This window comes from Cryptotermes secundus, unplaced genomic scaffold (assembly GCF_002891405.2).
Source record: "Cryptotermes secundus unplaced genomic scaffold, Csec_1.0 scaffold1494, whole genome shotgun sequence".
NCBI lineage: Eukaryota > Metazoa > Arthropoda > Insecta > Blattodea > Kalotermitidae > Cryptotermes > Cryptotermes secundus.
This window is the reverse complement of record NW_019727799.1, coordinates 358,213-371,836: the sequence shown is the minus strand read 5'-3', so window position 1 is coordinate 371,836 and position 13,624 is coordinate 358,213. Positions and strand designations below refer to the sequence as shown.

The 13,624-nt window shown below is 38.2% G+C and overlaps 1 protein-coding gene across 1 annotated transcript in view; it reads left to right on the top strand.

Annotated features, from left to right (window-relative positions):
* LOC111865074 overlaps positions 1-13,624 on the top strand; it is a 287,468-nt gene that overhangs the window by 12,047 nt on the left and 261,797 nt on the right. The window contains exon 2 of the mRNA XM_023852804.2: positions 3,459-3,594. Coding sequence (XP_023708572.2) covers positions 3,459-3,594 — 136 coding nt within the window. The remainder of the gene's footprint in view (positions 1-3,458; positions 3,595-13,624) is intronic.

Genomic DNA, 13,624 nt, shown 5'->3' with positions numbered 1-13,624 from the left:
GTAGTTGATTGAGATACTATGCTACAAGCTGGAATGCAGCGGGTTGGAGTCCGGATGAGGTGGATTTTTTCTTCAATTAACCTAATCTACCTAGCCGCACTATGGCCCTGGGTTCGACTCAGTCTATAACAGAAATGAGTACCAGGAATTTTTCTGGTGGGTAAAGGGCGGCCGGCGCGTAAGGCTGACAAATTTACTGCCATCTATGAGCCGACTCTCTACAAGATGTGGGAGCCTCGACCTCTCACACCATTATGGGCCTTAACGGCCTGTTACAGGGATAGCTTTACCTTTACTTGTATTATTTTCATTACCTTATGCACGTTTAAGGGTGGACATGTACCACTTTTAAGTAAAATTTCACCAATCTCAAGAATACCGCCGCAGTTTTCTTTAACATGCGAAATGAAGAGATGAACTCTTGGAACCTGCAGACGGAAATATATAATATTGCAAAATTATAGTCCAGTTACGTGTAATGCAGAGAGACGTTAGTCATGGATCTGAGTCACTTTTATTCACAACCTAAAAATACTTACACAAGAATAATCGCAATGTCTCCATACCTCATTGTAGCTCTCACAAGTAACTCCCCATTGGAATTTTTGTGCAAAATTTGGCAAGTTTTCAAGAAAGATTTACATCACACTTTTGCATCTTTTCTCATTCTAGTTTCCTGTCAAGTTGAGCCTTATTTTGTATAACATTTCCTGACACTTCATAACAACATTTCCACAAAAACTACTACTTTTTTGTTTCTTTCTACATTTCATGAGGGGTGTGTAATAGGACACGTTAGAAGGGACGTGTTTATAGCGGGCAAATAAGAGATGAAATTCGTACAAGCTGTCTGGACATAAAATACTTTCTGCTGGGTTATAATTATGTGTTGTCCGGTAGTTGTTCACCTTCTTCCCCTAGGAATATAATACATAATCATGCGTCGAAGATGGGGCAGTACTTTTCTCAGAAACGTCTGATCGCTTCTACCAAACTGCATGGCATTACATGCTAGAAGTTGACACTTTTCAGCATGTATTTGCAGTGTATATTTTCGAAATATTTACACTATGAATTAAATGAAATTTTATGATTTATATATTAACGCATATTCAGTAATTCAACAAAGTAATTATAAAGGTTAATATTTGTGTAGTTATAGTGTGCGGCTTGACCATAAGTGTACGGTTTTATTCGTAAAGATATGAGTAAACATGCCGTTACCCTGAACAGGCGGCATTTCAGTTGCCATTTCTATCTCAGTGCTTTCACTTTCATAGAATGAATATGCGTCTTGAGAAAACTTCGAACTTAATATCTTTATTTTTAAAGTTTCTTGGGGTGGCGTGAGACTGAGTCCACTTGGTACGTCGGCCACTAATTGGACTATTGTGCCAGCCCCGGATGATGATGATGATGGTGGTGGTGAAATGAGAATTGGCAGGGGAGACCGAAGTTCTCGGAGAAAACCTGCCCCAGCGCCACTTCCTCCATCACACATTCCACATGACCCGACTTGGGATTGAACCCCGGCCGCCGCGGTAGGAAGCCGGCGACTAACCGTCTGAGCTGTGGCACTGCCATCTGATATCTTAAGACAGGCGTTTGGTAATAGTTGAATATTTTGATGGCTACTTACTTTAAGAAGGCTGTGAGTGTTTAGTCCATAGCTACAGAACGTTTTCCAACCGAAAGTTGTAGCTCAGGGGCCACATAATCTGCATGGATGTTCGGAATGTACCGTACTAAGTTACAGTGTGTGTGTGCAGGGTTTCGACTGAGTTTTCTGTATTTTCCTCAGTCGTCAATAAAATGAAATGAAGTAAGCCAGAGCGGCCAAACTTCGTCCTTCATTACCTGGGTTCACCTTAACTACTTTCTACTACGTTCTCAGTCTCTCTGCAATTTCCCGCCAATTTCGCTATCCACGTCGTCATAATTTCTGTCTCCCCACCCATCCAACTGATTCGAACGTATTTGGGAGATTCCGCTGTAAGGTATCTGCTGTGTATTCTGTAATTGTCGCAGAAGAAATTAAGTCCACTACTTCTACACACATTAAGTGTATTGCATTATAATGCGACTTAGAACAAAATTTATTCTTTAAAAATTACAGTGATGTTCTTTATTATATCTATAATTCTTAAGAAGCGTCTTCGCTTCGGTTTGGATTTCCATTTTTTACATACACAATTCCCTTCTCTATACATTCATCTTCTCATATTATCTTAAGATTATCCGATCTTCGCAACTTCGTATTCAATTCGTTCACTCTCCTTTCCGCTTGCGTTCCTTTCTACCTCTGTCTCTGGTGTCTCATTTTCCTTCGGTTTTTGTTGCTGAGTTGTTCTTAACCATTTCCACCTTACCTTTTCGGTCTTTCCGGTCTCATAGCTTACTGCTTTCCCGCCAGACTTATTTCTCTCTTCCGACCCCAAGTCTCGTGTGTGCCTCTAGAAGAAAGCTAACTAATGATGTCCCTTTTATTTCTCCCGAACAAAGCCCAATCCTCAATCTTGACGTCAAAATTTGAAAGGAAGATGCGGTTGCTGACTCAAAGACCATTGATCTCCATCAAATCTCTCTTCATGGAAGAAGGAAGCACAGATATTAATTACTAAGCGGGCGTCTTCAGAAGGATATTATCATATCTTTGTTCAGATGAAGTAGGGAGAAAGTTTAATGCATTGCGTTTGAAGTTTCTCACTATATAAAACATAAAAGCATCTTGGTAAACCATATCGAAATGAATATTTGTTTGTGTCTGTTTGTCAACAGTCCCTCCGTAATGAACCAGTGCCATATTTATCTAGTCTAACGGAGCTTTCGAACAATGCAGTAGTGATCACGTGAGATGATTACGGCATGAGTTTTGCCTGCTATAAAATTGTTTTCTGATATCAAGTTCTTTATTGATGACTTCATATCCGGCACCTTCCAGTAAACTTTCCTATCACACTGTATAGGTTGGTGCATATACAGCGTACGTGTTACTGGGGCTTGGTGTCTTGTGATAATAGAGATTGTTTAACTATAAACATTCCATTTGGTACCAGAATTTATTCATATGTGCCCATCATTCACCGTCTTACGTGCAACATTACGTTCCACAAACTTTGTCACATTTACAAGTTTAAAGTTTTAAAATATAATTCATGTTTCGGCCAACATGGCCATCATTAGTTGTTAAAATATGTGTAATGAGGAAATCGTTCTTTCACTTGTTGCTGATGCATATGCAGGTCCATCTGATCGCGATGCTTCTCGTAATTTCCTTCATCCTTCCGTTAATTCCTCTTTCTTACATCCAAACATTCCCCTAAGGACTCCATCCTTAAACATCCTCGTTTCAACTGAGTTGATAGTAAAATGTACTAAATATCTGAAGAGGCCATTACGGTGTGGCAACAGATCACAGACTGGCCGCAGAAGATTACAAGTTGTGTATTTGTTTGCAGTTGTCCGTGTCAAACGAGAGTGTTGTGGTACTGCGGAAGGTTGGATTTAACTTGTCTGGTAACTTCAGCTGCGAAGTGACAGTGGAAGCCCCATCCTTCTCTACGGCCACGGTCTATCAGCAAATGTTGGTTGTCTGTAAGTAGTACCACCCTCTTGCTCTGTACATTCATTATATAACCTAAACCGTATACGGGCTATGCAGCAGTTGATGTTTTGCAGCTTGACGTGATTTTCCGTAAGGAAACCGAATTCATAGTAATTTGCAAGCAACTATAGTCGTACGCAATATAAAAGTGTGTTTGACGTGACAATTTATGTAAATACCAACTAAATGATTTTCGTTATTAAGCATAATCGGAATTCCAGAGAAATCTCGTTAGAATTTTCTGTAATGGAAGTGAGAAGGGTTCATTCGTATGTAATCTTGTTACTGCAGCCCGCTTAATCTTCATTAATCTGTTCTCTTCCATATTTACGTAAATGATATTGTTGAATTGCCGACCACAGTAGCCGCGCGGTCTGCGGTATGGTATGTCTTCGTCCGCTCGAACACTGGGGTCGTGGGTTTGAATCCCACTCAAGGCATGAATGTCTTTATAGATACATAGATAGATAGTTAGATAGATAGATAGATAGATAGATAGATAGATAGGTAGATAGGGTTCGATTATAGATAGTGTAGCGTGTTTTGTGTGCACGCCATAATTAAATTCACGTAGGTCTCAAATTCCGTAGAACCCTTTATTGGACACTTATACAACCACAGTAATCGTTTATTACTGTTTATTGGTAGAGTGACCTGTCAAATCGGGGAGATTCTGTTTTGTGTTCTTGAGAACGTATGTACTGCTATGACTTTGAAGCAGGCCTTTCTTACTTTTTCTTCACAAACCCTTTATCACGGTTTAGTTGTCACGGAAAGCGTTAAGTTTGCGTATTATTGCAAATGGTAAAGGAAATTTCGAAGTCGCTATATGTCAGGCGAGAATTTTAGCTGAGTGAAGTACGTAATGAGCCGGTTACGGTAGCCGAGCGGTCTAAGGCATGCACTGTCTTCGCTCGCTCGGAAGCCGGGATCGTGGGTTTGAATCCCACTCAAGGCATGGATTTTTGTGTGCGTTTTTCTGTGTTTGTGTACAGGTAGAGGCCTTGCGACGATCTGATCACCCGCCCAAGGAGTCCTACCGAACGTGTAAGATCTAAAGAAACCGAAGTGAACGGAGAAGTTCATAGAGGTAGGCCTAGGGCCACTGGGGCTGTAGTGCCAAGGGAAAAAAAAACTACGTAATGATCGCATATTTCTGGATCTTTCATTTTGCACATTATATTTATCATCATGTTTTAAAATACCTGTTATTGAAACTTTATCTTAGATAATGAGGTGACTTTGATCTTCACAGCCGGTATGCTCCAGTTTGTTGGTTACATAACTGATAACTGAAATTCATAGAGTAAGAAACTTTCTTAGAATTAATACTAATTTAAGTCACAATTGAAACTTTCTGACGCCTTCTTCAATCATACCAACTGCCTTAGCAACACAGATCCATGATATGTGTGATCAAATGTTACATTTTCATGAATTTTTAAATTCTGATTTGGTTACATTGAACAATACAAGATGTATCTACTTCAACTTTGTCCTGGTCAGAATCATAATATCACCATCGCTATAACAGATGTGCCGCAGGAACGTTGGCAAAGGGTCACAATGCAAGAGCATCCTAATGACAGGATGAAGTGTCTGTATGCCACTTTTTTATCTGTGATCTATTTGCATGCCTTCTCTTATCAGCGCAACATTAGAGCTGTTTTTCTAACTCACTGCCCTGCTAACTTAAGCGGCAAAACAAAGCTCATTTGTGATTGTAAATCACCTCGTGTAAGTTATATTGTGAATTTTCTTACGGACCGCTGCCTTGTGATACTTGATAACCACACTGTTTCTGCTATACTGCGGTAATACGACTGCAAAACATTGAAATAAGCCAAATGACCTGGTCTCTTGAGAAAATGCTTTAGAGGAAACAAATCATAACAAAATAGGTTACAATGGCGAACATTCTCTGTTGAGACTGCAGACACGGATGTTTCGGGGCTATATTCCCCTACCAGCTTGCAGTTTATATGGATGCAAGAAGTGCCTGCACTGTTACATCGGAAAATGCATGTGGATATTGTCTGTGGCCTGCTGTTGCTTTTCTCTCTGCTGGGCTTAGTCTTAGACAGTGTTCCTACGAATCGTCAGGTCGTTACCAAACTACACGGCGTTAAAATTCAGAAGACCATAGTGTGAGTATTTACTACTGTGAGAATCTCAAATCCAATACATTTTCAGCTGTACGTAATTATGAATATGAATTAGCACTTATTTTGGCCAGTAACTTATGACTGTGGTCTTACAATCTTGCTTACGTACGGAAATGCTTTTCAACAACAGTGGATACTTCGTTAAAGTAAAGGTTATATCGATCACAGTGGCCGCGCGGTCTAAGGCATCAATTATTTTCGCTTGCTCGAACGCTAGGATCGTGGGTTCGAATCTCACTCGAGGCATGGATGTCTGACTATTTTTATTCTATGTTTGTTTTGTTCTGTGTGTAGGTAGCGGCCTTGCGACTGGCTGATCCCCCGTCCAAAGGAGTCCTACTGGCTGTGTATAGGATTAAGAAACTGAAAAAGCGGCTAAGGTCCAACAAAGGGTTGTAGAGCCATAGATACTTGTAGATAGATAAACAGATACATAGACAGACAGACAGACAGACAGACAGACAGATAGATAGATAGACAGACAACGCTTTTTTCTGAAGCTTATTATTAGTATAATTTTATTTTACTCTCGTGAATAAATTACCAGTTAGAGTACGATGAAAACATTGTATATAAAGCATTCCGTCCATCATTAGCAAAACGCTGACGATTTTGGTCTGTTCTATAATTTACCAAAAATTCTCCGACAACACCAGCAATGTGGACTAGACAGTACTAATGAAGTCTTCTGAATCGGTATGTACCACGCAACGTGGAAGGGCCAGAATTACTATACATAATTTGGATTATTATTGTTATTATCATCATCATCATCATCATCATCATCATCATTATTGTTATTATTAGTCATAATGTACGTTCTTGTATCTACTCTGTGCTGCATCTATAATTGGCCGTGTAGCTGTTAACTCAGCACACAAATAATTATGAATTGAATTGAATTACTAGGGAGCATGCGGTAGCGTATTTGATTGAGGCTCTACTCTACAAACCGTAAGGTCGCGAGTTTGATTCCTGTTGGAGCCAATGGATATTTAAGTTGATCTAATTCTTTCTGCCAGCCGTACTACGGTCCTGAGTCCATAGAGCCTCTAATAGAAATGAGTACCAGGAATCTTCCTGGGGTCATAGGCGGCCGGCGCGTAAGGCTGATAACCTCACTGCCATCTGTGAGCCGATTGTCCGGAAAATGTTGGAGCCTCGACGTCTCACAACTCTGTGGATGTTCACAGATTATTACAGGGGTATCTCTACTTCTTTACTCTTTATTGTTGTCACGTATAAAGGTGTGACTATTAGACGGTGTTCTGATGGATGATCGGATTTATTGACACCTTATACACACCACTTGCGACTACAAGTAATCACAGCGGTACAGCTAAACTTTACACCTTACAATTCACTGTTACACTAACTAGTGTCCTCAGTTTAATATATTCTCTACTCTCTGTTTCCTGGCAATGGATTTTAATAAATGAACTATAAGAGTCTTATTGAATTACTCCAAATATCACGATACTATATCACATATAAAGTCTTCTCTTCACAGTTAGACTTTCAGCTCCACTGAACTGTACTCAATAATTCTGATGCCTCAATTCTTCAGTTCAACTCCTCTGCTCCAAAAGTCATATCCTGGCAGGCTGGCTTCTCGAAACTCAATTGACTTGCTGCCATTTGTTCTCAATCATCATCGACTGCCATCTCAAGAGACTCCCTCAATTCTCCTCTCAGCCGCCTGAGATCTAGCCCGAGTACGTGCCTGTCGCTTGTAATAACCTCAATCCGGCAGATTTTAATAAATGGAAAATATTCGAAGAAAATTTGGAAGTTTATGCTACAATACACATATTCAGTCCGATTTTCCGCATAATTACTATTCAATTTCGAAACGTTTAAATTTCAGAATATTTTATTCCAAACGGCACCATCTCAAGAGTGTTATTCTTGTTAACGTTTTCAAGGACAAAATTAACTATTGTTTTATTACGGATGTATTTGTTTCTATGTTTCCAATAAGCAAATTAGGGCCTTTTCCACATATAAGCAATACTTCTAGACTTAATCCTTCATCTACGTGCCTCACAGCTACACACAGCATCTGCTGATTTCTAGATGTTCGTATTAGAATCGCGTAGAGGACACTGTTCCTGGTACTATCTTAGCTCATATCATGCATTAGCATCTTAACACGTTCTTTTCCCTGTGTTAGTGTTTAGATTTTTCATTTAATTTTTAGTCTAGTTTATAATCATATGCACATTTATAGTGCTCGCCTCTTTTAGTATTACATGCTGTTGGCAAACCTTTGAATAACGGAATCTAATTGAATTATTTTCATCTGGTGGAATAAATTATAATCAATTAGCTTGCAGATATTGTGATGAAAGCTTTCGAAGCTGAAATTTAATACTTTCAATTTTAGAATCTCTAAGTATAAAAATGCAAATATATTATAGAAAATGCGTTTATCTATAAAGTTTACCTAATTGTTTTCCCATATATGAAAAATCGAGTTCATAAATAAGATTAAGGTATAATTTTTAATGGGGAAACTTATAGTATAAAGTTTCAAGAATATCTGAGGTTTGTACCAACTAAAGAAATATCGAGTTCAGTGTAACCGCGTAAGAGTTATTTTTATGAAATTTGGCCACAAAAATTAATAATTTTATACATATACGGATTTCCACTGGAATCAGTCATCACTTTTGCGTGTTCATGCCACATGAGACCGCCACTGTAAATGTTACTCTATGTAGCGTTATGAGGAGAGATGAAGACACTTTGACAGAAATTAAAATAGTTTTACACAAGTAATCGTAGTACACGATAGTACACGTGGTAAAGAGAAGCAGCGGCACGCACACAGGAAGACTACATAGAATAACACCTGTACAGTGTGGAAACAAGAACTAGCCGCTCCAGCACTTTAGACATAGGGCGAGTAACCCTAACATTTTTAAATTCAAAATTTAAAATTTAGAGAAAATTTTAAAGGATTTTAAAATCATAACTAAAGATTTTATAGTGCTACTACAGGAAAATTTGACGTGTGCAATATAATCTACATACCAGACACATATCAACGAGGTAGATGTTGATAATACGAAGAAAATAACAACGTGTTTTTTAAATGTTAAATTTTAGACTGGGTTTCAGTGTGGCAGCAACGTTAAGAGTATACACCTGATGATGGCCGATAGAGGCCGAAACATGTAGTGTAGAAGAGAACAAGATCAAAGACATATAATATATATTGTTTGCATTTGGGACGGAGTTTGTATCATTTATAGATGGATAATATTAAGATGGATCTTGAGAAAAAAGATGGGATTTCATGGGCTGAATTAATTTGGCTCAGGGTATGTACCTGAGGTCGGACCCTTATGAACACGATATTGATTTTTCGCATTTCATAAAATGATCGGAAATTGTCTAAGAGGTGAGCGACTGGTGGCTTCTCAAGGACCGGAATACACTGGCTCAGTCAGTCAGTCAGTCAGTCAGTCAGTTATACACAGAGAAAAATATTATTATTCTTGTACGTGAGTGTGAAACTTGTATTCTTACCTTCAGGTAAGAACATTTTGAAAATGGGTTATGTGAGAGGAACTGGCCTATTTATGTCTGCGATGAGGGGGTAAAATGAAATTGGAGACAACTGCATAATTGAGAGCCCTATAATTTGTACACATCGTTAATATTACCAGGGCGATCAAGTCATGGAATATGAAGCATGTGAGGGATGTGGAAAATAAGGAAGAGTTGAGAAGCCCTTACAGAGATTTAGTCGGAAAAACTGAAGGGAAGAGACTGTTTGAAATAGGCGATATATCTGTGGGTAAACCTGCTGAATAAGTAAATCAGTTTACCTACTTAGGGTACATCAGTTCAGTCTCTGAGAATAAAGATTTAGGAAGAAAGCTGATAAAATTTAATCATGTAACTGGTACGCTAAAAGAGCACCGAATAAAAATTAGAAGAAAAGTCTTATAGAACTATAACTATCGGGACATTAACGCACTGCTCCGAAAAGTGGATGCTAACGACAAAGGAGAACTATCAGTTAAAACCGTATAAATTAAGTTTTTAGAAAGTTTCAGGATACATATTTATAGTAAGTTATTTTTTTTAATCTATTTGTTGAACTAAGATGGCAATATCTAGTCTATAAGGCGTCTGTGACAGTGTAATTAATGAATGCTGAGCTGCTGGTGGAATCAAAAGTGGCAGTGGAAACGGAGGAACTGGGAGTAAACCTGACCCAGTGCCAATTTGTCCACCACAGAACCGGCATAACGTGACCTGACCTCATATCAAACCCGGACCGCCGCTGTGGAAGCCGGCGACTAACCGCCTGAGCAAGGTCCTAAATCAAATTATAAATTAAGTAACTAAAACGAACTAAAAATATATTCAATTTCAGTTACAGAATTCAGGATAATGTATTTAACCCGAAGCATCATACCGAAAGAATTGAAATATAATACAGAATTCTTTATTGGGATCCGTCATAATACAAAAATATAACGGTCAAGGTCAGCATCACCTTAGCTATATGTTTCGGCTTTTAAAGCCATCATCAGGCAAATACATGGTTACTGCACTCACACAATATTGAACTGCATTTCAGTGTGACATTAGAGCTGGATACTTGACAACTATGTTACACTATAATAATACAAGGTATAAATATACAATAAAATTTTAAATTATTATGAAACGAAAGTTATACAATAAAATATGGTTAAAAATTATTCATATAATATTTCATATTATGAAGTCAGTTGTTGCAATCTGTATTGTAACCAGAGCGGACAGAATACATACTAAGATGAGGCACCGACCAAACAATTAATATCAAATAATACTACACCAATACCACTGGCTTCCAAGCAGTTCACTATAGTGTACAAGTCATGAATATAAGACTATATGTCCGCTGTAATATAACAACAAGATTGCAACACTGACTTCATAATATGAAATATTACATGAATAATTTTTAACCATATTTTATTAGTAGTTACTATAGGATTCTGACGATGGTGTATAACACAGAGAAATATTGGGTTTTCGGACTTTATCCATCGTCCTGGTTTTAAGATAACTAAGAAAAACACGACGTGATTGAGGCTAGTTCTTTCTNAAAGCCGAAACATGTAGTTAAGGTAATGATGACCTAGACCGTTTCGTTGTTGTGTTACGACGGATCCCAATAAAGAATTTTATATAATAACACAACAGGATGCACCAAATGGAAATATGATACAATACATTCAGAGTTCATGGATTACACGCATAGATGAAAGAGATCCACCTTGAAGCCCGAAGCTACGTTGGAACAACAAGTTCATCAGAGAAACGGAACGGATCGCAAGGCCCTAACCTTGATTAAAATGCTCATAATAATAGTGTACTATTATTATTATTATTATTCAAGAAATAGATTTTCATAAACTGAGGAATTTAACTTGATGAACGACTATTAGCTTCTCAAGAATGGCTCTGCTTCGTGGAGTGAGATACTGAGAGAGGCGATGAATATGAAATAAGTTCCATTGATAATGTTAACAGTTCTTCAAAATGAAATTCTTCATTATACGATACCTTGTTCTAAGTAGTCACAAAATACTATACAGTTTCAGCTCAGTACCTGTAAGAAATCAGTAATTCCAACTCTCTAGTTTGCACGGAAGTTATCGGAATCCAATGTTTTGAAAAGCGTGAATTCTTATCACGGATATACTGGAGCTTAGCGGAATATTTTCCATGCATGTCGTGATGTAAATGAAGCAAGCTGTTGGGAGTGGAGGTTATTTGTGGGGGGGGGGTTAAAACCACTGTGCATTAAATGCCAGTAGGATAATCGGACGGTTTATGAACTCATTAAATATCTGCCTCAGCGAGCAGTGGCTTAGAAGTTAGTAACAGCGGCGTATGAGAGCAGTTTCCTGAGACGGCTGTGAACTAAACAATTCCAAATGCTAATAAGCAACTGCACACTACAGCCTTTGCTAGCAAGCTTGCTGTTCAAAATGCACGCCAATTGAATGACACACAAGGCATACAGTGCCTAGAATCAAGGTTTAACAAGTCAATTTTGCATTTTAACTTTGTAGCATATGGATATGAACTTCTCATGCCATTACAGTGATAATGTTTTTCTCATTCACTAATAAGGAGTGAACAAATTGGCCAATTATTATAAAACGCAATATATATTGCAAAAATTAAATAAGAATTAGGATGTAAGAAGACAGGATAAATCAAAAGAAATAATTAGAGTGAAAACATATATTACCATAAAATACTTCACAGATGCGTTCTTCGTACTTATATGTGGACAGTTCATAGACCATGATGTGCTCTGATTGCAGATTCAAATATTGCAAGGGGTGAACTGAAATTAATTTATTATTATCCTTAAAAACATAGCCTAGCTGATTTATATCTCTTATAGTATATCTGTCTGAAATATGTCGGACTTCTTCAGTACTCTTATATATTAGGATAATTATCGGTTATGTTGTTTTCATAAGAAATCATAATTTATATTTTGAACGAGTCTTGGGACCTACAAACATATTGTAACGTGTCGGCGATCCAGAAGAGTAACTTCTATGGAAACGCTAGAATAGACCGTTGCATAGGAAACGACAATCACTCCATTGTAGTTCTAACAGGAGTCTCCATGGTTATAACAAAGGGTTCGTTGCATAGCAGCGACCAAGGTTATATAGCGGGGTTGAATGCATTCGACAGTCCGTCTCGGAATAGCCAGCTAACAAGTCAGTCGTGATCGAGCCATCTTAGAAGAGAGTCCTAGAATAACCGCCAGAGAAGAGAGTCCAGTGTCGGCCGGATATTGTAAGCAGTAATTGTAACACTGCAAGTGCAAATCTTTGTAAAGTGTGTGTAAGGCGAGCGAACAGAATAAATTCGCTATACCAAACAACGGCGTGAGGTTATTTGTAGCGTGACACACAAAACACGCTACAAACATATCTTTATTTAATCTCAATACATTGCAGTATATTAAAGTAAAATTCCTTCCATTATCAATATCAGGTTTATCTTGCTTCCAGAAGCGTATTCAACGCGCCGGTCTACTAATTCTGCTACCACATTGTGACGTTTTTGTTTCTTCTCCAACAGAAAGGAAAGAAATAATATTGTCACTTGTAAGAGAGTACGCGTGACGAAAATAATGGGTTCGAGCTCGGATGATTTTATTTATTGGTACATCGGTTATGATCTCTCTTAATTACAATTAATACTGCTAATTTACACAATTTAGAGTTCACCGTCGCACACGCACTAAGATTCTCAGTGTTCATTAGGTGTCTCCTAGCAACGGATTTCAACACAGAAATATCACTTCAAATCACTATGAAATCTTCTTGTCTTCAATCACTTTGTACTCCTCTGTTCTAATCTCTCCGCAACTAAGCTTCAAAATTTGCTAAGGACATGTTCCATTCTCGCCCTTGTATTCTCAACTGCTCTTGGCTTCTGAATTCACGTCTCTTATAAGCACTCTGCACAGACACCACAGGAAAAATGTCTGTATTTTTTATTACGTCATGGCGTTGCATAAGAGTAGCAAGGTCCGATACGCGGAAATGTGTTCACCGAGCCGTTGCCTACAAACGGGTTACATAAGCCCGTTTTTTCTATTGTTGCGTGCGTGTATTACTTAGCAACGGCTGCTTCTGTGGATCAGCAGTTCTTGCATGGAGAAAATACGCCACAATATTAATAATTCTGTCCCATAATATTTTCCACGTTGCATTCTGATCTCAAATTATTCCTTATCTATTTCTTGAAATACCGCTAGACCCTGTCACTCATATTTACTTTTATTCAAGCAGTTCCGTAGTCTAGATGT